The sequence below is a fragment of the Canis lupus genome, chromosome 31 (genome assembly GCF_048164855.1).
Source record: "Canis lupus baileyi chromosome 31, mCanLup2.hap1, whole genome shotgun sequence".
In the NCBI taxonomy this organism is placed as follows: Eukaryota; Metazoa; Chordata; class Mammalia; order Carnivora; family Canidae; genus Canis; species Canis lupus.
In genome coordinates this window covers 27,998,600-28,026,292 of record NC_132868.1, presented here as the reverse complement: position 1 = coordinate 28,026,292, position 27,693 = coordinate 27,998,600, and the positions used below count along the sequence as shown (strand labels likewise).

At 36.9% G+C, this 27,693-nt stretch overlaps 1 protein-coding gene across 6 annotated transcripts in view; it reads left to right on the top strand.

Moving 5' to 3' along the window:
- The window catches only part of IFT80 (intraflagellar transport 80), a 123,085-nt gene that overhangs the window by 29,878 nt on the left and 65,514 nt on the right, over window positions 1–27,693 (top strand). For 5 of the 6 annotated variants that reach the window (XM_072807903.1, XM_072807901.1, XM_072807906.1 and 2 more), the window contains 3 exons: window positions 8,168–8,277; window positions 19,924–20,013; window positions 20,942–21,079. In XM_072807903.1, coding sequence (XP_072664004.1) covers window positions 8,168–8,277; window positions 19,924–20,013; window positions 20,942–21,079 — 338 coding nt within the window. The remainder of the gene's footprint in view (window positions 1–8,167; window positions 8,278–19,923; window positions 20,014–20,941; window positions 21,080–27,693) is intronic. The other variant, XM_072807905.1, reaches the window with a different exon arrangement.

Genomic DNA, 27,693 nt, shown 5'->3' with positions numbered 1-27,693 from the left:
AGTTATATTTCTTTAGCTACACATTAGCTAAATTTTAGCAAAGGGTAACCATAAATACTAGGTAGTGGTTATCTAGGTAACCATAAATAATACCTGGTAGTAGTTATCTCCTGAGGTTAATATTTGAAGCACAAAAATGTTGATGAAATTCAATTTATCCATTTTTTTTTTCTCTGCTTCTGCTTTTGGTGTCATATCTAAGAATCCATTGCCTAATTGAAAGTCATGAAGGTTTAGACCTCTAGTTTCTTTTAAAAGTTTTATAGTTTCAGTGTTTACATTTAGGTTTACAATCCATTTTTTTTAAAGATTTTATTCATTTATTCATGAGAGACACAGAGAGAGAGACACACACACACACACACACAGGCAGAGGGAGAAGCAGGCTCCATGCAGAGAGCCGATGTGGGACTTGATCCTGGGAATCCAGGATCATGCCCTGGGCTGAAGGCAGGCGCCACACCGCTGAGCCACCCAGGGATCCCCTACAATCCATTTTGAATTAGTTTTTGTATATGATGTTTATTTTGGAGAGGGATGGATGATACCCTTTTTCCTTCCTTCCAAATAGATGGGTAAATAAGTTCTCTTAAAAAGCTAAAATACTGGGATCCCTGGGTGGCGCAGCGGTTTGGCGCCTGCCTTTGGCCCAGGGTGCGATCCTGGAGACCCGGGATCGAATCCCACATCGGGCTTCCGGTGCATGGAGCCTGCTTCTCCCTCTGCCTATGTCTCTGCCTCTCTCTTTCTCTCTCTGTGACTATCATAAATAAATTAAAATTAAAAAAAAAAAAAAAAAGCTAAAATACTGATTAGGTCATATGATATAGGTAATTTTATTATGTCTTCATCATATCATGTAATGATATTTTCCATTGGCATGCTACATTGCTGTAATTTTCTTAGCATCAAATGGCTTTGAAAGGGCTGATCTTTTTTTTTTTTAAAGATTTTATTTAAACAAAAATCAGGCCCTGGGCTGAAGGCAGCGCTAAACCGCTGAGCCACCGGTCTGCCCAGGGCTGATCATTTTTATCTCATTTGAATCTTACTTATTCTCCTCATTCATGGCTTATATTAATTATGAGATTCATGAGCAAAGTTAAATTATATAGATTTTCTTATTTTAGTTAGCCTATTGGTATTTCAAGATAATCAGATATCTTTTTTTAGACTCAGAATTACAGATTTACAGGACGCCTGGGTGGCTTAGAGGTTGAGCATCTGCCTTTGGCTCAGGATGTGATCACAGAGTCCTGGGATCAAGTCCCACATCGGGCTTCCTGCATGGAGCCTGCTTCTCCCTCTGCCTATGTCTCTGCCTCTGTGTCTCCCTCTGTGTCTCTCATGAATAAATAAATAAAAGCTTTAAAAAAAAGAATTACAGACTTACTATAGAACTATGCATCTGATTTTGGGGTTTTTGATTGTGGGTGCCACTCACACTTTCCTAATAAGGCATGGACTTTTCCTGTTTTATCTCTGGATAAAATCATTGGAAAAATTAAGTTATAATGATCTTAACACGGAAGGAAAAAAATCTGTGGTTATTTATAAGTTTTATTTGATTTATTAGAGACTACAACTTTTAAGGGCTGATTATGAACTACTGAGAGCTGGATGCTAAAGACTCAAGTAAGGAGGCCAAAGTAGGTGGGTTAGGGGACTCCTGCCTCCTTTTAGGGGAAAATTTTAAATTTTGGCAAAAAAATAAAATAATATAAGCTTCAGTTATTGTAAAACTTAGAATTCAGTGAACAATGTTGAAAGTATTCTTGTAATTTTTACTACATGTTTGTGTTAATTATATTTTTTGATGAATAGAAAATTCCTGAATTCATTTTTTTAGAAATATGCATTTTATTTATTTGCTTATTTGTTTGTTTTTAGAGATTTATTCATTTACTTTAGAGAGAGAGAACACATTCATATGAGTAGAAGGAGGGGCAGAGGGAGAGAATCTTCAGGCAGACTCCCCACTGAGCATGGAGTACATCATAGGGCTCTATCTCATGACCCAAGAGATCATGACCTGACCTGAACCAAGAGTTGGACACTTAACTGATTTAGCCACCCAAGCACCCTCCGAATTCATTTCTTAATGATTGGAGCCAGATATATAGATAGAAAAAGTCATGGTCATCACTTTCTCCCCTAATACAGAGAAAGCATTAATCTCAAGTTGTGTTTTTTTAAAAATTTGACTTAGTTTAAAAAAAATTCTTACTGGTACCTATGAGGAGTTATTTTCCCTTATAAAAATAACATATGCACCAGAGGTAATTATAATTGTGTGATATATATATATATAATTGTGTAGCATTGTGTATTTTAATTATGGGCTAAATTGTGTTATATTGTGTATGTTAATTATAGGCTAGAATTGGAATAGAGTTATCCTATAAACCTTTGAGGACATTTCCCCCTCACTGTATTCAAAAGGAAGAATGGAATGAGAAAAATGGAACCTATCTATAATGAATTTAATTTAGTAAAGGAGGTAAACTGGAAATATAAATAACTGTAACATAGGCAGGATGTTTTTGTTACTCTAAGGTGCTGTGAAAGGACAGGAAAGCAGCGATTATTGCTTTGAGGGGAGAGAAAGTATCAGAAAGGTTTCTTGGCAAATATCGGGATATCTTTTTTTTTTTCTCCTCTGAGAGGGAGAGAGGGGAGGGCCAGAGGGAAAAGGAGAGAGAATCTTAAACAAACTCCATGTTCAGCACAGAGTCCGATGTGGGGCTTGATCTCACAATCCTGAGATCATGATCTGAGCTGAAACCAAGAATCGGACGCTCAACTGACTGAGCCACCCAGGTGCCCCTAGAATATCTTTTGATTTGGCTTTGAAGGATAAAGAAATCATGGAAGGAAGTGGCATTGTTGGCAATGGAATGGAGCTGTGGAGGAAGTTAGATGATCAGAGGTATAGAGGCAGAACAGCATAAGGCATGAAAGTCAGGTGAATGGGAGCAGACCCTTGGGCTAGAGGGTAGACTGTATGAGGGATAGTATTACCAGAGACACCAAGACATTGATGGTGTTTGATGCTAAATGAAGCGGTTTTGATTTTATTCTATAAGCATACCAAATTTTAAAAAATAAGCAGGAGAATAAGAGATAAAAAGATATCTTAGAAACATAAACTTAGCAGTAATATGTAGGATAAATTAGAGGAAATAGATATTAAATGGGGTGGCCAGCAACAGACACATCAAAAGATCTCAACATCACTCACCATCAGGGAAATGCAATTCAAAATCACAGTGGGATTTCACCTTACACCTATCAGAATGGCTAAAATAAAAAAGATAAGAAACAAGTGTGGGTGAGGATGTGGAGAACAAGGAATCCTCATGCGCTGTTGGTAGGAATGTAAGTTAGTATAGCCACTGTGGAAAACAGTATGGAGGTTCTTAAAAACAGAAATGCCGTATGATCCAGTAATTCTACTATTGGATATTTACCCAAACAAAACGAAAACACTAATTCAGAAAGACATATGCACTCCTATGTTTATTGCAGCCTTATTTACAATAGTCATGATATAGATGCAACCTAAGTGTCCATCAATAGATGAATGGATAAAGAAAATGTGGTATATATGTACAATAGAATATCATGCAGCCATAGAAAGGATGAGATCATGTCACTTGAGACAACATGGATGGGTCTAGAGGGTATCATGCTAAGTGAAGTAAGTCAGAGAGAGACAAATACCATATGATTTCATTCATATGTGGAATCTAAAAACCAAACGAATAAACAAAAAGTAGAATCTGACCTTATAACAAACTGATGGTAGAGGGAAGTGGGTAGGGATATGGTAAAATGGGAGAAGGGGAGTGGAAGATACCAGTTATGGAATGAGTCAGTCACAGGAACAAGGCACAGTATAGGGAATATAGTCAATGATATTGTAATAGCATTGTATGATGACAGATGGCAGATACATTTGTGGTGAACATAGCATAATACATAGAGAAGTTGAATCACTATGTTGTACACCTGAAACTAATGTAACATTGTGTGTCAACTAAACTCAAAAAAATTAAAAATAATAACAAAAATGAAAAAAATGGGGTGACCAGTAAGGAGGTTACTGGAATGTTCTGTGTTAGCATGCATTAAGGCTTGAACAGAGGCAGTGATTATAGTTGAAAAGAAGTGAATAGTTCTTACAGGCTGAGAGGAATGGATATCCTCTAAGAGGTATAAATAATTCAGAGAGAAGAATAAACTAGGGGATATGTGTAGAGTGATGATAGTTTTGAATGTGCAGAGTTTGAAGAAGTCTTTGGGGCAAGTGGAAATACTGCATGAGGGCTTAGAGGTAAAGGCTAAAATATTGTTGTGAGAGTCAGTTATAGAAAGGTCAAGGGTGAAGCTATAGGGGAAGTTGAAATCCCCAAGGGAGACATGGCTGCGTATAGAAACTAAAAATACAAATGCATTCATTTAAGTTTTTACTCTGTACTGACCCAGTGACATATACAATGAAAATGTTGCTTTTTTTGTGGAATAAATCTCACTTGATTACTTACTGTTAGTATATCACTACAAGTAGAATGAAATAATTCTTGATTATTTCATTCTTGATGATTTGGCAACCAAAAAAAAAAAAAAAAAAGAGTTCCTACTATCATGATGAACAACACAATAAATAACTGCTTGCTTATTGCATTACAAAGTAATTTCTAGTAGTAGTAGGTAATAGATAGTGCTTATATAGTATCAAACTCTGCTTGCTCTAACTACTTTACTTATATTCACCCAGTGTAGACTTATATTGGATTCAAGGCAAAGATAGCTAATACTGCATTGTTATAGTGAAGAGTTTGTTTCAAAAGCATTCTTAAAAACATGCAAAAACATTTTTAGGGGCTACTTTTTAGTATAAGTGTGAAAAACATGGTATATTTGGCCATGTACTTCCTTAAAACAATCGAAATACATTTTTGTCTCCTCTTCTGTGGTTTAAAATGCCTTCAACAGGTTGAAAGAATTTAGATAATTTGTTTTACAGAGAGATAAGGGTCTGACATTTAACACAACCCCAGGTGCATGTGGTTTCTTAAAAAATGTCAAAAAGGTCACATGATCTTAGTGTACAAAGTCAGAAAAACAAGATCTTTTTGAGTGTCTTAACTGAAATGGAACATAAATAAAAATTCCCAATATAAAAAGCAAGAAATTATTTAATTATTATGAAACTACTTTTGTTTTTTGTCCATTTTGGGGGGTTAATGTTGGAATTAATAACATTACATTATTTGCTAAACTTTTTATTGAAAACTTATTTAACCTGAAGGCTATAGTTATTTTCATATTGACTTTGTAAGGTGAAGTGTAGCATTGAGAGTAATTCAGTGCTTTAATAAGCATATTTAAAATTTTTTTAAAGTATTACAGATTTGTTTGAAATGGAAGTGGGATGGATTTCATCATAAAAGAAATGATTATTTTCTTTATGAAGCTAACTTTTCACTTTCAATAATGATCTTCATCAGAAATTGGAAGTTGTATAATGTATCTCCTTTTGGAAAAGAAAACATTCATACATACAGTAGTTTCAGACTTAACATTTTATTGTAAATATAGGAGATGAATATAATGAAGACTTCTAGTTCTTTTTTTTTTAAGATAAGGGGAATTTCTTTCTTTTTTTTTTAAGATTTTATTTATTTATTCATTCATAGAGATGCAGAGAGAGAGAGAGAGAGAGTAGCAGAGACACAGGCAGAGGGAGAAGCAGGCTCCACGCAGAGAGCCTGATGTGGGACTCGATCCAGGGTCCCCAGGATCATGCCCTGGGCTGCAGGCGGCGCTAAACCGCTGCGCCACCGGGGCTGCCCAAGACTTCTAGTTCTTGATGTTATATCCATTTTGAATATTAACAGGAAGATTAAACTAATGAGACTTAGCTATTATCTTATCTCTCATAACCCTATATTTGTTCTTTGATTGAACCAATGTGATTAGAAGCCACATGTTATATAGCAAAGGAATTGCTTAACTTTTCCTCTATAAGCTTATTTTGTTTTATACTATAAGTTCTTATACTTTTTTTTGACATTGGTATTGTTTAAAAATATTTTATAAACAGGAAATGAATAAACTTCCAAGTCCCAACAGGGAAGAAAAGTATTTTGAAGATTTATAAGATTTATAAGCAAGGAAATGGTGACACAGCTGACTTAATGAGGCCACAAATTCTATGTTAAAGAGGACAAAAGCGTCCCTAGCTCCTCATCCTATACCCCAGCTGTGCCTTTTACCACAACTAAAGGGCTAGAGTCACATCCTGTATAACTCAATGGGAGTTGTATTTACTGAATTATTTCCTTGGGGGTAGTTGTTTGTCATAGGTTAGTGTAAACCCCAGAAAGTATAATTTTAGTATTCATGATGGTTTGATAGTCTTTAATTAAAATATATTAATTTACTTTTTTTGTACAATAATTACAACTGAAGTAATGGAAATAAGGTACCTATAATATAAGCTTTCTACCCTATCAAATAAGTTTTCCACCCATATTCCCTTCCAGTACTCCAGAGGAGCCACATTTGATATATCTGAAATTTTGATTTACATTTTCTGAGGAGTTTATTAGAGTTGAATTCTGTTGGTGATTTACTTGTGAAATCCAGGTCAGCTTCTGGCTACTTCCAGAGAATATTCCAAGAGAATGTACTTACCAAGTACCAAAGAAGTGCCTTCTGAGTGAGGTAGGGCATCTGTGGGTTCCTCTGATACAGAAAAATCCTAGATGTCATCGACTGTATAGCATATTTAGACCCAATATAATATTTAAACTAAATCATGAAAGGCATGCTTCAGGATTTTTTGGACTAGGTCTGAACTAGACTTTCTGAATCACTTAAATCACTGAGACTTGCTCACAGTTGAATTGCATTCTGATTGGGAAGAAAATGGAATGAAAGAAGTAGGGTACCACTTGAACACAAGCCTTTATCTTACTGAAATTTACTCCCTGTTGATTAGTATAGGTTGGGTTTCCCACTTAAATTAACAATTAAATCTATTGATTGCCCATAAATCCTCAGATTCAGATTTCATTTTACTAAGAATGTCTTATTCATTCACGAAAGTCGACTGCTACAATAGTTTGACTTAGGAGCTCAAGACAATTTTTGAAAACTTGGCTTTAGAAATATAAATGGATTAATATTTCATAGATTAATTGTATGACCTTGATTCAGCTTCCTAATGGATAATACTGGGTCAGACAGTGGCGTACAGATTGTTTAATGCTTTCGGTAGCTATAATAATCATTTTTTAAAAAGTAGGCTCAAGTAAAGTACAGTCTTCCAGAAGATATTAGATAATATAGAAAGGCGTGGAGTTAAAGAATACCTTCTCTAAATTCCTATCCTAGGAAATTTAAAGTAGTTTATAGAAAGGCATGTGAATCAAATATGTACTTTTCCCCTGAAAGTGTAAGTCAGCTTCATCCTGGTTATATGGTATCTGAAACCTTCTTAGCTTAGCTTTCAGGCCAAAGCCACACTATAGCAAAACTTTCCCTAATCTAATATTTAATTTGCCATTTATAAATTCATAGGTAGGAAGGATAGATCATTTTGGGGTAGGGTATTTGTGTCCATTAGAGAACTGCTTAAAGCAGCAGATGAGTGTAGGTCTATTTCTTGTAGTAACCTCAGTAATGGGAATTAATCAATAAGGTGAATATACCATATATATTTTTGTATGGAAAATTTAAGTCATCTTATGCATTGAGTCCGTTTAAGCATAGATGGCTGTTGGTGGGAAATGATAACTCATGACTTTTCTGATACTTCTTTATACCCTAAAATAATGAAATGTATTTATTTTATGTTTTATATTTCAATAGCACACTGAATGAATTCCTAAAAACACCTATCATATTTTCTCAGCAAGATTAAAATTAGTTAAAAATAGTTTTTCAGTTGCTTACAGTAGATTTTCATTGGTCAATATTAACTCAGTCTGTGTTTCAGTGTCAGGATATGGTCCAATTTGAAAGGGCCATTGAATATGAAGGAAACAAAGTGACACCCTACATTGCTTTTTTGGTCCTTTTTTTATCCTTTTAAATCTCTTATTATAAGGCATAATAATGAAAATCTATTGGTTTTTTTTTCTTTTCCTTTTTACAGGAACACCAGTATATTCAGTAGCATGGGGCCCTGATTCAGAAAAGGTTCTTTACACAGCAGGCAAGCAGTTGATCATTAAACCTCTTCAACCAAATGCTAAAGTTTTACAGGTACTTTTCAGGCATTTGTAAACTGTTATCAGGATCAGCTGGACTGCTAAGTGAGAGGTCACTTTCTTAAGAGTCCCTTTCTTCTGGGTGGTCTTTTTGTCTGAGGCTTTTAAGTGTGTGTTTTTATTGGCTTTTATTACAGAATAGGGGATATCTGGTTATGTTTCTAACAAGGTTCACTTCCTCCTTATTTCAACTTACATTATACCAGTAAATCATAAATGTGTTTTGAGTTACTAAATTGTCACATGATTTGGCATGATAGGCATCTTTGAATTTAGCGGAGTCAGCCTCACATGTATAGATTTGAGACAAAACAGGACAAAATCATAAAACTTTAAAAGCTTGTTTAGACTGTTTTTTATCACTATAACTAGCATCCTCCTCCTCTTCAATACACTTAAGTTTTCTCTAAGACCTTAGCATTCTTTTAGAATTTTTAGAGTGGAGGGGTTGTCAGTGTAATGTTTAGAACAAATTAGGTGTATATAATTTAACTAACTATATAGAAGCAAAACAATGATGACAGTTAAGACAGGTCAGAGTATGACAAATTAATGGAAAATTTTTAAGCCTGTATTCAGGATTTTTGATGTTTGATTTCAGTGTTAAAAGGCAGAATCATTTTCTTCATATTTTGATAATGACACAGTAGTGTGGATAATAAAAATACAGGCTTCAGAGTTAGTCACTTGGTTTTAAAAGTTCACTTATTTACCTGAACGTAACTTTAGGCAATTTAAAAAGTATCTTTGATTCTCAGCTTTCTCATCTCTTAGTTGTGATGCTAATTCCTATTTATAGGATTGTTGTGAGGATTAAATGAGTTAAATTGCAAAGTGCGTATGACAGTCTGTACAAAAAGCATATTGAGTGTATACAGTAAGCATTCAATACAGAGTTGTTACTATAGATAACAACTTCATGTCATCTCAACCTTTTAATCAGTCCTTAATAAATTAGAGCCAAAGAGACCAGAAAAAAGATGTAGAATGACTGAGTCCTAAGTAAGGGATTTGGTGCTGGAGATTAAACAGCTACAAAGGGTATAAAAGTATTTTAAGAAGAAGTATCAGATTTAACAGTTGATTAGGTAGAGATTTTGGGGTATAAGGAGATAGAAATGACATTGAGGTTCCATATTTATAATTTCTGTGTAGATTATGTTATATATATTTCATAAAGTCAATATGCATTTACATTTTTACTGCATGCAGAACACTGCTAAGAACTGTGGGACAAACAAGAAATAGAAGATACAAGTCCTTACTTGCTCTTAGGCAGCTAAGGTAAAGAATTTGGGCAAATGGAAGAAACTAAAAGAGAACTAGTCCTGCTTGCCTGTAGTCAAAATCCTTCCATACCTCTAAACTCCAAAAATCTGCAGAACCAGGAAAGATGAATCTTTCAGTTTATAGTTATGTGATTTATTGAGATACCTAAACTTAGGCTTATATAATGAAACTCAGAAAGATACCATATATTACCATTAGTAAATTATAGTTTAGTGGTTTAGGTAGAACCTTTGGGCTAGCACAGAGTGGAGTGAAAGAAAAGTACCCATTAAAAAAAAAGAAAGGAAAAAAAAAATACCCATTGCTAAAATTCAACTAGAGTGGAAGAGGAGGTAAAGTATAATTAGTAACTTAATGCAAATTTTCTTTTTTGTTTCTTTTTGGTAAACTAAAGCTGTAGCAGTTTTCCTGGGCATAAACACATATTCAGATTTAGATTGTCCACAAAAAATACAAACTGTATTCTTGCTTGTAAAATACTGTTCAAAAGTATATACCTGATTTCCCTCAAAAGCTCTAGGGACTCTTCTAGAGACCTAGAACTTGGTTTTATAGTAAGGAGACTTTTGTTTATTTATTCATTCAGTGAAAATGTAGTATATACATACTATATACCAGATACTATGCCACGTGAGAGATAACAAAATGAAACAGAACATGGTTCCGGCCCTCAAGGAGCTTGTTGTTCAAAGGAATTTTACAAAATGTTTGGTTCATTGAGAAATAATTGATAACTTTCTATGGCTTATGTATAATATATAAATATAAGTAGTATATAAATAATCCTAAATCATAGTATAAGGAAAGTTTAAATTGTATTTTGTCCCTAACTTTTGAATAAGCAAAAATTTATTTTTGTAGCTTTGAAATGAGACTCTTGAGAATCTCTGTGTGTGTGTGTATGTGTGTATACATATCTGTGTCTATGTATTGTTATTTTTGTCCTTGAAGATTATTTCAAAATATCATATTAATTTGGTGGTAAATTGTGTGAATGCTTTTTAAAGTATATTATCAAAATTTGTTTTTGAGAGTATATATTTTTATATATTTTGAGTAAAACAAGCTATGAATTATCGCTTATTCTTAGAACTTTTTTGACCCTAATTTAATATTTTACTCTGTGTACATTAAGAGCAAAAGGTTGGGCTGTTGTTCAACATAGTGCCAGAAGTCGTAGCATCAGCAATCAGACAACAAAAAGAAATAAAAGGCATCCAAATAGGCAAGAAATAAGTCAAACTTTTATTCTTCGCAGATGACATGATACTCTATGTAAAAAACCTGAAACACTCCAGCAAAAAATTGCTAGAACTGATACAGGAATTCAGCAAAGTCGCAGGATATAAAATCAGTGCATAGACATCTGTTGCATTTCTATACACCAATAATGAAGCAGCAGAAAGAGAAATCAAGGAATTGATCCCTTTTATAATTGCTCTAAAAACCATAAGATATCTAGGAATAAATCTAACCAAAGAGGTAAAAGATCTGTACTCTGAAAACTATAGAACACTTGTGAAAGAAATTGAGGAAGATGCAAAGAAATAGACAAACATTCCATGCTCATGGATTGGAAGAACAACAAATATTGTTAAAATGTCTGTACTACCTGAAGCAATCTACACATTCAGTGTAACCCCTATCAAAATAATACCAACATTTTTCACAGAACTAGAACAAACAATTCTAAAATTTGTAGGGAACCAAGAAAGATCCTAAATAGCCAAAGTAATGTTGAAAAAGAAAACCAAAGTTGGAGACATCACAATCCCGGACTTCAAGATGTATTACAAAACTGTAATAATTAAGACAGTATTGTACTGGCACAAAAACAGACACATAGATCAGTGAAACAGAATAGAGAACCCAGAAATGAACCCTCAACTCTATGGTCAACTAATCTTCAACAAAGCAGGAAATAATATCCAATGGAAAAAAGACAGTCTCTTCAACAAATGGTAAACTGGACAGCCACATGCAGAAGAATTAAACTGTACCACTTTCTTATACCATACACAGAAATAAGTTAAAAATGGATGAAAGACCGAAATGTGAGACAGAAATCCATCAAAATCCTAGAGGAAAACACAGGCAGCAACCTCTTTGACTTTGGCCACCACCACTTCTTACTGGACATGTCTCTAAAGGCAAGGGAAACAAAAGTAAAAATGAACTATTGGGACTCGATCAAGATAATTTTAGCTTCTGCACAGCAAAGGAAACAACAAAACTAAAAGGCAACCAACAAAATGGAAGAAGATATTTGCAAATGACATATCAGATAAAAGGCTAGTATCCAAAATCTATAAACTTATCAAACTCAACCCCCCTCCCCCCCAAAAAATCCAGTCAAGAAATAGAAGAGGGGAGCGGCAAGACGGCGGAAGAGTAGGGTCCCCAAATCACCTGTCTCCACCAAATTACCTAGATAACCTTCAAATCATCCTGAAAATCTACGAATTCGGCCTGAGATTTAAAGAGAGAACAGCTGGAATGCTACAGTGAGAAGAGTTCAGGCTTCTATCAAGGTAGGAAGACGGGGGAGGGGGGGCAGAAATAAACAAAAGGCCTCCAAGGGGGAGGGGCCCCGCGAGGAGCCGGGCTGAGGCCCGGGCGAGTGTCCCCAGGATAGGAAATCACCGTCCCGGAGAAGGGCGCTCACAGGGAGTTGGAGCAGGACCCTAGGAGGGCGGGGATGCCCTCAGGCTCCCTGGGACACTAACAGACACCTGCGCCCCGGGAGAGTGCGCCGAGCTCCCTAAGGGCTGCAGCACCCATGGCGGGACCCGGAGCAGCTCGGAGGGGCTCGGGCGGCGGCTCCACGGAGGGGGCTGTGGGGCGGGAGGGCAAATCCAACAGCGCAGGCTCCGGAGCACCGGGCGCCGGGACACAGCCCAGAATCCGGCCTCCCCCGGGACAGGCAGAGGCCGGGAGGGCCCAGGACAGCGAGGACGCTCCTGCCCCGAGCTGAGCAGATCAGCGGCCCCGCCCCGGAGCCTCCAGGCCCTGCAGACGGAGAGCTCCGGAGTTCCTGCCGGAGCTGACTCCAGGGCTCCAGAGCTGGCCCCGCCACTGCGGTTGTTCCTCCTGGGGCCTCACGGGGTGAACAACCCCCACTGAGCCCTGCACCAGGCAGGGGGTAGAGCAGCTCCCCCAAGTGCTAACACCTGAAAATCAGCACAACAGGCCCCTCCCCCCAGAAGACCAGCTAGACGGACAAGTTCCAGGGGAAGTCAAGGGACTCAGAGTATACAGAATCAGAAGATACTCCCCCGTGTTTTTGTTTTGTTTTGTTTTGCTTTTTGATTTCTGTTTGCTTCCCCCACCCTTTTTTTCTCTTTCTCTTTTTTCTTTTTTTCTTCCTTTTTTCTTTTTTCTTTTTCTCTTTTCTTTCCTTCTTTCTCTCCTCTCTTCTTCTCCTTTTCCCAATACAACTTGTTTTTGGCCACTCTGCACTGAGCAAAATGACTAGAAGGAAAACCTTACCTCAAAAGAAAGAATCAGAAACAGTCCTCTCTCCACAGAGTTACAAAATCTGGATTACAATTCAATGTCAGAAAGCCAATTCAGAAGCACTATTATAAAGCTACTGGTGGCTCTAGAAAAAAGCATAAAGGACTCAAGACACTTCATGACTGCAGAATTTAGTTCTAATCAGGCAGAAATTAAAAATCAATTGAATGAGATGCAATCCAAACTAGAAGTCCTAACAACGAGGGTTAACGAGGTGGAAGAACGAGAGTGACATAGAAGACCAGTTGATGGCAAAGAGGGAAACTGAGGACAAAAGAGACAAAAGACCATGAGGATAGATTAAGGGAAATAAATGACAGCCTGAGGAAGAAAAACCTACGTTTAATTGGGGTTCCCGAGGGCGCCGAAAGGAACAGAGGTCCAGAATATGTATTTGAATAAATCATAGCTGAAAACTTTCCTAATCTGGAAAGGGAAACAGGCATTCAGATCCAGGAAATAGAGAGATCCCCCCCCTAAAATCAATAAAAACCGTTCAACACCTCGACATTTAATAGTGAAGCTTGCAAATTCCAAAGGTAAAGAGAAGATCCTTAAAGCAGCAAGAGACAAGAAATCCCTGGCTTTTATGGGGAGGGGTATTAGGGTAACAGCAGACCTCTCCACAGAGACCTGGCAGGCCAGAAAGGGCTGGCAGGATATATTCAGGGTCCTAAATGAGAAGAACATGCAACCAAGACTACTTTATCCAGCAAGGCTCTCATTCAAAATGGAAGGAGAGATAAAGAGCTTCCAAGACAGGCAGGAACTGAAAGAATATGTGACCTCCAAACCAGCTCTGCAAGAAATTTTAAGGGGGACTCTTAAAATTCCCCTTTAAGAAGAAGTCCAGTGGAACAATCCACAAAAACAAGGACTGAATAGGTATCATGATGACACTAAACTCCTATCTTTCAATAGTAACTCTGAACGTGAACAGGCTTAATGACCCCATCAAAAGGCGCGGGGTTTCAGACTGGATAAAAAAGCAGGACCCATCTATTTGCTGTCTACAAGAGACTCATTTTAGACAGAAGGACACCTACAGCCTGAGAATAAAAGGTTGGAGAACCATTTACCATTCAAATGGTCCTCAAAAGAAAGCAGGGGTAGCCATCCTTATATCAGATAAATTAAAATTTACCCCGAAGACTGTAGTGAGAGATGAAGAGGGACACTATATCATACTTAAAGGATCTATCCAACAAGAGGACTTAACAATCCTCAATATATATGCCCCGAATGTGAGAGCTGCCAAATATATCAATCAATTAATAACCAAAGTTAAGACATACTTAGATAATAATACACTTATACTTGGTGACTTCAATCTAGCGCTTTCTACACTTGATAGGTCTTCTAAACACAACATCTCCAAAGAAACGAGAGCTTTAAATGATACACTGGACCAGATGGATTTCACAGATACCTACAGAACTTTACATCCAAACTCAACTGAATACACATTCTTCTCAAGTGCACATGGAACTTTCTCCAGAATAGACCACATGCTGGGTCACAAATCAGGTCTGAACCGATATCAAAAGATTGGGATCGTCCCCTGCATATTCTCAGACCATAATGCCTTGAAATTAGAACTAAATCACAACAAGAAGTTTGGAAGGACTTAAAACACGTTGAGGTTGAGGACCATCCTGCTAAAAGATGAAAGGGTCAACCAGGAAATTAAGGAAGAATTAAAAAGATTCATAGAAACTAATGAGAATGAAGATACAACCGTTCAAAATCTTTGGGATGCAGTAAAAGCAGTCCTGAGGGGGAAATAGATCGCAACACAAGCATCCATTCAAAAACTGGAAAGAACTCAAATACAAAAGCTAACCTTACACCTAAAGGAGCTAGAGAAAAAACAGCAAATAGATCCTACACCCAGCAGAAGAAGAGAGTTAATAAAGATTCGAGCAGAACTCAACGAAATCGAGACCAGAAGAACTGTGGAACAGATCAACAAAACCAGGAGTTGGTTCTTTGAAAGAATTAATGAGATAGATAAACCATTAGCCAGCCTTATTAAAAAGAAGAGAGAGAAGACTCAAATTAATAAAATCATGAATGAGAAAGGAGAGATCACTACCAACACCAAGGAAATACAAACAAACGATTTTAAAAACATGTTATGAACAGCTGTATGCCAATAAATTAGGCAATCTAGAAGAAACGGATGTATTTCTGGAAAGCCACAAACTACCAAAACTGGAACAGGAAGAAATAGAAAACCTGAACAGGCCAATAACCAGGGAGGAAATTGAAGCAGTCATCAAAAACCTCCCAAGACACAAAAGTCCAGGGCCAGATGGCTTCCCAGGGGAATTCTATCAAACGTTTAAAGAAGAAACCATACCTATTCTACTAAAGCTGTTCGGAAAGATAGAAAGAAATGGAGTACTTCCAAATTCGTTCTGTGAGGCCAGCATCACCTTAATTCCAAAACCAGACAAAGACCCCACCAAAAAGGAGAATTATAGACCAATATCTCTGATGAACATGGATGCAAAAATTCTCAACAAGATACTAGCCAATAGGATCCAACAGTACATTAAGAAAATTATTCACCATGACCAAGTAGGATTTATTCCCGGGACACAAGGCTGGTTCAACACTCGTAAAACAATCAGTGTGATTCATCATATCAGCAAGAGAAAAATCAAGAAACATATGATCCTCTCATTAGATGCAGAGAAAGCATTTGACAAAATACAGCATCCATTCCTGATCAAAACTCTTCAGAGTGTAGGGATAGAGGGAACATTCCTCAACATCTTAAAAGCCATCTACGAAAAGCCCACAGCAAATATCATTCTCAATGGGGAAGCACTGGGAGCCTTTCCCCTAAGATCAGGAATAAGACAGGGATGTCCACTCTCACCACTGCTATTCAACATAGTACTGGAAGTCCTAGCCTCAGCAATCAGACAACAAAAAGACATTAAAGGCATTCAAATTGGCAAAGAAGAAGTCAAACTCTCCCTCTTCGCCGATGACATGATACTCTACATAGAAAACCCAAAAGCCTCCACCCCAAGATTGCTAGAACTCCTACAGCAATTTGGTAGCGTGGCAGGATACAAAACCAATGCCCAGAAATCAGTGGCATTTCTATACACTAACAATGAGACTGAAGAAAGAGAAATTAAGGAGTCAATCCCATTTACAATTGTACCCAAAAGCTTAAGATACCTAGGAATAAACCTAACCAAAGAGGTAAAGGATCTATACCCTAAAAACTATAGAACACTTCTGAAAGAAATTGAGGAAGACACAAAGAGATGGAAAAATATTCCATGCTCATGGATTGGCAGAATTAATATTGTGAAAATGTCAATGTTACCCAGGGCAATATACACATTTAATGCAATCCCTATCAAAATACCATGGACTTTCTTCAGAGAGTTAGAACAAATTATTTTAAGATTTGTGTGGAATCAGAAAAGACCCCGAATAGCCAGGGGAATTTTAAAAAAGAAAACCATATCTGGGGGCATCACAATGACAGATTTCAGGTTGTACTACAAAGCTGTGGTCATCAAGGCAATGTGGTACTGGCACAAAAACAGACACATAGATCAATGGAACAGAATAGAGAATCCAGAACTGGACCCTGAACTTTATGGTCAACTAATATTCGATAAAGGAGGAAAGACTATCCACTGGAAGAAAGACAGTCTCTTCAATAAATGGTGCTGGGAAAATTGGACATTCACATGCAGAAGAATGAAACTAGACCACTCTCTTTCACCATACACAAAGATAAACTCAAAATGGATGAAAGATCTAAATGTGAGACAACATTCCATCAAAATCCTAGAGGAGAACACAGGCAACACCCTTTTTGAACTCAGCCACAGTAACTTCTTGCAAGATACATCCACGAAGGCAAAAGAAACAAAAGCAAAAATGAACGATTGGGACTTCATCAAGATAAGAAGCTTTTGCACAGCAAAGGATACAGTCAACAAAACTACAAGACAACCTACAGAATGGGAGAAGGTATTTGCAAATGACGTATCATGTAAAGGGCTAGTTTCCAAGATCTATAAAGAACTTATTCAACTCAACAGCAAAGAAACAAACAATCCAATGATGAAATGGGCAAAAGACATGAACAGAAATCTCACAGAGGAAGACATAGACATGGCCAACATGCACATGAGAAAATGCTCTGCATCAACTTGCCATCAGGGAAATACAAATCAAAACCCCAATGAGATACCACCTCACATCAGTGAGAATGGGGAAAATTAACAAGGCAGGAAACCACAAATGTTGGAGAGGATGCAGAGAAAAGGGAACCCTCTTGCACTGTTGGTGGGAATGTGAACTGCTGCAGCCACTCTGGAAAAATGTGTGGAGGTTCCTCAAAGAGTTAAAAATAGACCTGCCCTACGACCCAGCAATTGCACTGTTGAGGATTTACCCCAAAGATACAGATGCAATGAAACGCTGGGATACCTTCACTCCGATGTTTCTAGCAGCAATGTCCACAGTAGCCAAACTGTAGAAGGAGCCTCGGTGTCCGTCGAAAGATGAATGGATAAAGAAGATGTGGTTTATGTATACAATGGAATATTACTCAGCCATTAGAAATGACAAATACCCACCATTTGCTTCAACGTGGATGGAACTGGAGGGTATTATGCTGAGTGAAATAAGTCAATCGGAGAAGGTGAAACATTTTATGTTCTCATTCATTTGGGGAATATAAATAATAGTGAAAGGGAATAGAAGGGAAGGGAGAAGAAATGGGTAGGAAATATCAGAAAGGGAGACAGAACATAAAGACTCCTAACTCTGGGAAACGAACTAGGGGTGGTGGAAGGGGAGGAGGGCGGGGGGTGGGGGTGAATGGGTGACAGGCAATGAGGGGGGCACTTGACGGGATGAGCACTGGGTGTTATTCTGTATGTTGGCAAATTGAACACCAATAAAAATAAATTTATTATTAAAAAAAAAGAAAAGGAAAAAAAAAAGAAATAAAAGACATGAACAGACATTTCGCCAAAACAAACCTAGAAATGCTAACAGACACATGAAAAGATTCTCAACATCACTCATCATCAGAGAAATACAAATCAAAACCAGAATGAGATACTACCTCACACCAAAGTGGCTAAATTGAACAACTCAGGAAATAACTTGTTGGTGGGAATGCAAGCTGATGCAGCTACTCTAGAAAACAGTAAAGTGGTTCCTCAAAAAGTTAAAAATAGAACTGCTCTATGATCCAGCAATTGCACTACTAAGTATTTATTCAAAGGATACAAAAAGAGTGATTCAAAGGGGCATATGCACCCCAATGTTTATAGCAGCAATGTCCACAATAGCCAAAATATGGGAATAGCCCAAATGCCCATCAACTGATGAAAGGGTAAAGAAAATGTGGTGTGTGTGTATATATATATATATATATATATATATATATATATATATATATATAATGTGATATATATTATAAATATATAATGTGATATATATGTATAATATATACAATGGAATACTACCATTAAAAAGAGTGAAATATTGCCATTTGCAATGACGTGGATGGAACTAAAGGGTATTATGCTAAGTGAATAAGTCAGAGAAAGACAAATACCATATGATATCATTCATATGAGGAATCTAAGAAACAAAATAGGTGAACATAGAGGAAGGGAAAGAAAAATAAGATAAAAACAGAGAAGGAGGCAAACCATAAGAGACTCTTAACTATAGGGAATAAAACTGAGGGTTTCTGGAGGGGAGGTGGTTGGGGGGATGGGGTCACTGGGTGATGGGCATTAAGGAGGGCACTTGATGTAATGAGTGCTGGGTTATATGCAAGTGATGAATCACCACATTCTACTCCTGAAATTAATACTACACTATGTGTTAACTAATTTGAATTTAAGTAAAATCTTGAAATAAAAAAAAAAAGGAACAGTAGGTTGGGAATTGTCTATAGAGAGCCTTTAACATGGTTTACTCTTTGATGTGAAGTTAATTGGCTTAGACATTAAAACATACCTATGGTCTTCAAAGAAAATTAATTCTTTTTCAGTTATACTATTCTGCCTAAACATGGTAAAATTCATGTGCTAAATGAATTGATTGTATTTAAAAGCAAGAAGGGATCCATGCTTACATTCTAGATTGCCAGTTTCTGGGTAATATATATATGTATGCATTCTATATATATATGTATAGAATATGTACATATCTGTGGAAAACATCCTTTTGTTATATGGTAAATGCAGCAGAGGTGTCTTACAGAGTTCAGTGACTAGAGACATGAAAGTAAAGAGAATGAGGCTTAGGAAAATATGCAGAAGAGAATGAACAGAGTACTAAGGAAGATGGTCATGTGATAAAAGTTTTTTAAAAAGAAAAGAATTAGTAAATAAGAATGAAAGCATTATCTTTAATTGGATCAGCTATAAAAGAGAGCAAGATTTGGATTCAGTCCAGGGTTATCACACACACACATCAAGCTTGGAATAAATAGTTTAATAGCAAGAGATTTTCCATCTGGAGTCCAGGCAATTGAGGAGATTTATAAGGAGGTAAAGCTATATAGTAGATGTCATAATGCTAAGTGTTTTCATTACTTTAAATTAGAAATGAAACAAACAGATAAGGTTATGTATAACAGCTATGAAAGGAAGATAGGAATCTCCAAGGACAGGACAAGAGAATCATTAGAGAGGCAAAATGTCTTTTCTTTTTCTTTTTTTTTTTTTTTTTCAAAATGTGTTTTCTTAAAAACAAAAAACAAACAAAAAACTCCAAAACTTTTCAGTGCTCTTGAAGTTATATTTAATTTCTTTTTTTTTTCTCATAGTGGAAAGCTCATGATGGCATTATTCTAAAAGTAGATTGGAACTCTGTCAATGATTTAATTTTGTCTGCTGGTGAGGATTGTAAATATAAGGTATGTGATGTTTGAATATATCACCTGGCTGAAAGAATTAAATTTAGCTGAAAAGGGGGGATCCCTGGGTGGCGCAGCGGTTTGGTGCCTGCCTTTGGCCCAGGGCGCAATCCTGGAGACCCGGGATCGAGTCCCACGTCGGGCTCCCGGTACATGGAGCTTGCTTCTCCCTCTGCTTCTCCCTCTGCCTGTGTCTCTGCCTCTCTCTCTCTCTCTCTATCATAAATAAATAAAAATTTAAAAAAAATTTAATTTAGCTGAAAAGTATTTAGCATATAAGAATATTCTTTAGTCTTTCACTTTAGCTATTATCTTTTAAATCTAATACTTTGGCAAATTGTTATTTTATAATTTTAAGTAGTATTTTAAGGTGTTGACTTTCTCATTGACCTATCTCACTAGCTATAGAATTTGATTTAATGAGTAGGAGCATAAATAAAACTCCTAGTTTTACTGACGGTTTAAATCAACTCAGTTGAAGTTTTAGAAATCAATCTTACTGATTTATTAAACATTGCTCAGCTTCAGACCAAAATAATTTATACTAAAAATAAGATTTAATATAACTGAAATTAGAGGAAATTTAATTGAAATAAATATTTATAGGGAAAGTTGATAGAACACTGAGCAAAAAATTTTAAGCAAAAAACTGAGTATCTCAAAACTATTGTTAAACTTAAAAGGACTCAATGTGTAGGCTATATGATTAATCAAAGATTTAGTGAAATTGGAAAATTATACAATGGTATAAAATTTTTTTGAGATACTTGAGTTTTAAAGAGTACAGCTTTTGTATGATAGTAAAGACTTTACTACTATTATAAAGTGATGATTTCTAAATCTTTAATTGATACCTTATTGTAGGACAAACTTGTTTGTAATAATGTGACAACCATTATAAAAGATTTTTTTAAATATACTTTTTTAGGTATGGGATAGTTATGGCCGCCCTTTGTACAATTCACTACCTCATGAGCATCCTATTACCTCAGTTGCCTGGGCTCCAGATGGAGAATTATTTGCTGTTGGATCGTTTCATACTTTACGCTTGTGTGATAAAACTGGGGTAAGCTATGACGGTGAACAACCACAGATGTGCTGTCATAAATGTGGCTATGCACAACACACCTGGTTCTCAATCTTTAAAAAATATTTTCAGTGAATGTGTTTGACTGCATCTTTCTGATTTGTCTTCTGAATATACTGGTTCAATCAATTCCAGATTTATGGGACCATATAAACTCTTTAAGTTCAATTTGAAGAATGGGTACATTCTCTATTATTTGTCCTTCTGGAAATACTTATTTTAAGCATGATTTAAGATGGTGAAGTAGTTAAAGTATTAAAATTTATACCCAATCAATATGGAGAGTTCAGTTTTTAAACCTTTCTTTTAACTGTCAATATATTTAATAGAGAAATTTTTCTTGCTTGTTTTTGGTATGGAATTAGTAAATTTTTTTTTTTTTTTAAAGATTTTATTTATTTATTTATGATAGTCACACAGAGAGAGAGAGGCAGAGACACAGGCAGAGGGAGAAGCAGGCTCCATGCACCAGGAGCCCGACGTGGGATTCGATCCCGGGTCTCCAGGATCACGCCCTGGGCCAAAGGCAGGCGCCAAACCACTGCGCCACCCAGGGATCCCGGAATTAGTAAATTTTTTAAATGATCATTTTAAAACCAAAGGAGTTGGGTTTTGTCAAGAATTCATGTTTGAATACATGAAGGACTTTTTTTTTCACAAGAGAGTATGCCCTTCTTGATACAAATTCTGTTTAGAACCTAGGCAAATAGCCAAGCTCAACTGCATTTACCCATTATACTTGAACGAGGAGTTACTTCATCAAAGTGTTCCAGAAGCAACCGAATGATAAGTGGGGTTACTCTGTATTATTCCTAACTAAGAGGAAATCACATAATGGTTCTGTGGCTTATTTTCCTCGAATGCAAAATAAGACAATTAATTTAGAATTATTAAAGCTTTATAAATGATCTATTAAGCTTTCTGGTTACTTGTTTTCTATCACATAAAATATGAAGTCTTTTTCCTGGTTTTAGAAGCTCTCTGAACGCTGATGCCATAAAATCCATTCAGTCTTTTTTCCCCACAACTCCCTAATTTGTATCTCTGCTCATCAGGCTCATGAATCTTCTCTGATCCTTACTAACATCCTTACTCAACATTTCCTTTCATGGATTACTCTCACCACTGTCTTAACTGAATTCTATCCATTCTTTAAGGCCTATCTCCTGTTTGACTTCCTTTCCTGATAGCTTCCATAGGTATTTCTTTTTCTAACTTCCTCTTATGTAAGGTCTTCTTTTTTTAGTTATAACATCAAGATGTTCTATCACAATCTCATTTTCATCTAATTTTTCACCAATGATTCTAAATAGACTGTTATTCATTCTTACATTTTCCATTTTCATTTTATGTACATTATTATTGACTACCTAGATAGCTTGTAAGATCCCTTAGCTTAATGGTTCTCTATCATCTATATAACACAGTAGATACTCAATAATTCACTAATAAATCAATTTAAGCAAGATAATTTTAAATTGCCCATCTTGGGGTACCTGGATGGCTCAGTCAGTTGAGCATCTGACTCTTGGTTTCAGCTCAGGTCATGATCTCAGGATCCTGGGATCAAGCCTCATGTTGGTTCCAAGCTCAGCAGCGTTCTGCTTGAGGATTCTCTTTCTCCCTCTCCCCTCTTCCCCTGCTTGTGCATGTGTGCTCTCTTTTTCTCTTTAAAATAAATAATCTTTAAATTACAATTTTTATGGAAATATTTAAAAATTTAAGAATGTGGGCCATTGGATTAATCCAAATAACTGAACTAAAGATTTACTTCAGGGATGCCAGGGTGGCTCAGTAGTTGAGCATCTACCTTTGGCTCAGGGTATGATCCCATGTCCAGGGATCGAGTCCTGCATCGGGCTCCCTGCAAGGGGCCTGCTTCTCCCTCTATGTCTCGCCTCTCTCTCTGTGTCTCTCATGAATAAATAAATAAAATCTTTAAAAATAAAGTTTTATTTCATTAAATACCAAACCTATTATTAGAATGTTAACTATTCTGGAAAAGGATTTTTCTTTTACCTTATTTCACTGATTAGACTGAAGACATTGTAATAATTTTTTAAGGACTTGAGATTAACATTTATATATTTTTTTTCTTTTATTCAATAGACATCATATGTATATTATTCATCAGAGAGTATTTTAGAAACTGGGGATAGAGAGATGTAAAGATTTTTACTCAAGTTGTTGTCAATCTAGTAAAGAATCAGGCTATAAGACTCATAGTACAATGTGATAAATGCTATACAGGAGGTTTATTTTATGCAAGCACTGTGAAGGTGTGGCAGAGCTTAATTCTGCCTGTGAATATTGACTGGAGAGCTGAAGCTTGAAGAATTAGTAGTTCTTCAAGGAGAAAAGTTGAGGGAAGAGAGTTGCAGTCAGAAGGAACTTTTGGGTATCCATGTATGGTACCTTTGTGCAGAAAACATGCTCTTGGACCAGATCTGTGTTTGCCACGTAAGAGAGTCTAGGTTTTAAAAACCAAATTACTGGGACACCTGGGTGGCTCAGCAGTTGAATGTCTGCTTTCAGCTCAGGGAGTGATCTCGGTCCTGGGATCAAGTTCCACATCCGGCTCCCTGCGAGGAGCCTGCTTCTCCCTCTGCCTGTGTCTCTGCCTGTGTCTCTGTGTCTCATGAATAAATGAATAAAATCTTTTAAGAAAAAATATTGAATTACTTTCTTGGAAGCACTCTTAGAAGTTGCTATAGGGTAGAAAGGAGGTAAGGGGGTTGAGCCTCCTGGTCATCTCCAATGGCAACCAGAAAAGCTCTGCATTAATCAGTTTTATTATTTAAGCATCCAATATAAGATTTCCTTTGAACAGCTGAAACAGTCAAATTGGAAAACTGGTATGTTAGTGATTAGAAAGCCATGGATGGTGGCTAGTAACATGGTAATATTCAAATATTGGAAATATTGCTTTGGTATCAAAGGAACAGTGGTACAAGAGAGGGAACAGAACATGTAAAGACAAGGAATTATAGTCTGTTAGAAAAATTAAAAGTTTGGATTTTATCCTCAGGCAGTAGTGAGCCACTGGTCCATTTTAAGTAGTGACCTTATTAGATTTTGCATTTTTAGGGATGTGTACTCTGAGGTCAGCAGGATTAGAGGGACAGTAGACTGTAGGCAGGATGGCTAAATAGAGGCTTTTGCAGAGTACAAGTAAGTGATGTTGTCCTGAATAATATGGAATAGCAGTGGGGATGGGAAGAAGTGGGCAGGTTCAGGAGATAAACTCTTGCTATAAACAGTGGGAAGAGGGACGCCTGGGTGGCTCAGCAGTTGAGCGTCTGCCTTTGGCCCAGGGCGTGATCCCAGGATCCGGGATCAAATTCCACATCGGGCTCCTTGCCGGGAGCCTGCTCTTCCCACTGCCTGTGTCTCTGCCTCTCTCTCTGTGTGTGTCTCTCATGAATAAATAAATAAAATCTTAAAAAAAAAAAAAAAGTGGGAGGAGTCAAGAATAATTACCTGGATTTCAATTTGAATACCTTACTGTCGGGGTTGCTGGCCTGAGGATAGCATTTTATGGTGTGGTATAATTTTTTTTTTAATTTTTTTTTTTAAAGACACATATATGTAGTATCATGATCAGACTATTATATTTAGCAATCAAAAGCATGGGTGCAAAAAAAAAATCTACATTAAAACCCTTTGTTGTAATGCTTTACACTTTCCACAGAACAGAAACTAAAATAACCTGTTATACAATTAGTCACAAATACAGTCCTCGAGTTTTTTGCTCATACACATGAATATTGTCTAAAACATGTCTTCTTTGTAGCAGCTAGGCCCTGCCACCACTGTGCTTGGCTGAGTTCACAAATTTGGTGTAACCTGTAGCTCCCTGTCACTTCTCTGGCTCTCCTCTCCTGCTAAGCTTTGTTTCCTGGCAGTATTAAAACCTTCTGCCACTGCCATAGCTGCTGCTGCAGCTGGAACTGCCATAGCCACCTTTGGTTTCATGGTTCAGCAAAGTATTGGCCTCCACCACCATAGGGGCCAGAGCTTCTGCCTCCAAAATTTCCTCCTTTCATGGGTCCAAAATTTGAGGATTGATTGTTATAATTGCCAAAATCGTTATAGCTTCCACCACCTCCAAAGTTCCTTCTATCATTACCAAATCCGTTATAGCCATCCCTACTGCCACCCTGTCCACCACCACCTCGACTGCCACCGAAGCCACCTCAACCACTGAAGTTCCCTCCATGACCAAAGTTGTTATTCCCACCCAAACCACCTCCATGACCACCACCAAAGTTTCCAGAACCACTTCAGCCTCTTTGGCTGGATGAAGCACTAGACATCTCTTGCTTCAATAGGGCTTTCCTTACTTCACAGTTGTGACCATTCACAGTATGGTTTTTTTTTTTTTAAAAGATTTTATTTATTTATGAGGGAGAGAGAGAGAGAGGCAGAGACACAGGCAGAGGGAGAAGCAGGCTCCTTGCAGAGACCCTGACATGGGACTCCATCCTGGGACTCCAGGATCACACCCTGGGCCGAAGGCGGTATTAAACCACCGAGCCACTCAGGCTACCCTATTCATAGAATGGTATGTTTGAATGACAGTCTTGTCTACAGAGTCACAGTCATCAATGTCACAAAGCAAAACCTCTCTTTTTGCCACTGCCTCGGTCAGTCATGATCTCAATCACTTCAATTTTCCCATACTGTTCAAAATAATCTCTTAGATGATGCTCTTCAGTGTCTTCTTTAATGCCACCAACAAAAATCTTTTTCACAGTTAAGTGGGCACCAGGTCTTTGAGAATCTTCTCTTGAGACAGTCCTCTTTGGTTCCACAACTCTTCCATCTACCTTGTGTGGCATTGCATTCATAGCTGCATCCACCTCCTCCACGGTGGCATATGTGACAAACCCAAAGCCTCTGGAGTGCTTGGTGTTTGGATCTCATTACCACATAGTCCGTAAGCGTTCCCTATTGCTCCAGATGGCTCTTCAGACTTCCATCAGTTGTTTCAAAGCTCAATGAAGAGCTTCTGCAGCTGCTCAGGCTCTTTGGGAGACTCTGACTTAGACATGACGGTGGTGGGACGGGAGACTTTAACGAGGCTTACTCGGTGGCTTCCAGGGGCAGAAAAGTGGTGTGATATAATTTGTACTGGCTTTGTGTGATATATTTTATTAGATCCCTGTGCAGTCATTACATTGATAAATCAAATTACCTAAATTTCAGTGTTCATAAGTATCACCTGGGTATTGCTAAACTATATATTCTGGGGTCCCTATTTACAATGTGATGAACCAAAATCTCAGTAGAATGAGGTCCAAGGAGTTGTATTTTTAAGAAGTTCCCTGGTTACCTTTATTAGGTGGTCCTCAGACCACACTTCAGGGAATATTTAAGTAAAACGTGTAAGATGTTTGATTATTCCTTCTGAGTTCTGAAAGTGTTAATGCTTGGCCTATTATAGAACAAATGCTTTATTTTTGGAGGTGAAAGAAGAAATGATAATGAAGATGATACCAAAAGAGTAGTCTAATTGAAAAGATTAAGTTTCTTTTTAAAAAATTCATGTAACTTATTCGTCTGATTCTTCTTTAGCATCTGTCTCATTTAAAATTACTTTGGGGATATAATATTTTGTCTCTCTCATAATCTGTAACTTAAATTGTGTAATTACTAGTAGTCATCATTTACCCAGGGGCTATTCCGTGGCCAAATTTCAGTATTAGATATTGTAAAAATCTAGTCTTCAAGAATAATCTATACTCTTTATCATTTTGCTATAGGGAAAAAGTTTATAGTATATGAATAATGTATGTGATTATATTGTCTCCTAATTTTCTAAACTAACCCAGAATAACTAGTTGTAAATACCATTGGAGCTTTTATATTCATTGAATTGTCAATGGGAATTCATTGGATTTGTTTTTATTTTTACCTTGCATATTTTCACAAAAATTACTTGGAACTCTTTTATGCAATCATTACATGTTTCTTGAGGAATAATTCTCTTTCCTAAGGTATAAATGCTGTAAGCATTTTGAGTCAAAACCAAATTACCTGTATAAGTACTTTCTGCACATCTTTAAAAAAATAAATGCCAAGTCTCTCTCTCTCTCTCTCTCAAATAAAATTTAAAAAAGAAAGAAAAGAAAAATGGGTGTCTGGGTGGCTCAGTTGGTTAGGCATCTATCTTCAGCTCACGTCATGATCTTGGGGTCCTGGGATTGAGCCCCGTGTTGGGCTCTCAGCTCAGTGGGGAGTCTGCTTCTCCCTCTCCTTCTATGCTCTCTCAAATAAATTAATAAAATCTAAAAAAAAAATAAAAAATAAAAATAAAAACAAAAACAAGTGGATATTGCCCCTGTGGAGTTTATTTTCTTGTTACTAAGATAGATATTAAAGGATTGATTACACACTTATTTAATTACAGTTGCAATACATTTTACTAGGAGGCTGTTCCTAGAAATGGGAACTAATCTATTTGGAGGATCAAGGCATTTTAGTGTGATGAAATGTAAGAAGGCAATGCTTATTGAGATTCTTCATCTTTTCTACTTAACAAGTAAGTGATATCAACTTAGAACCAAAAATTGAGGGATGCTTGGGTGGCC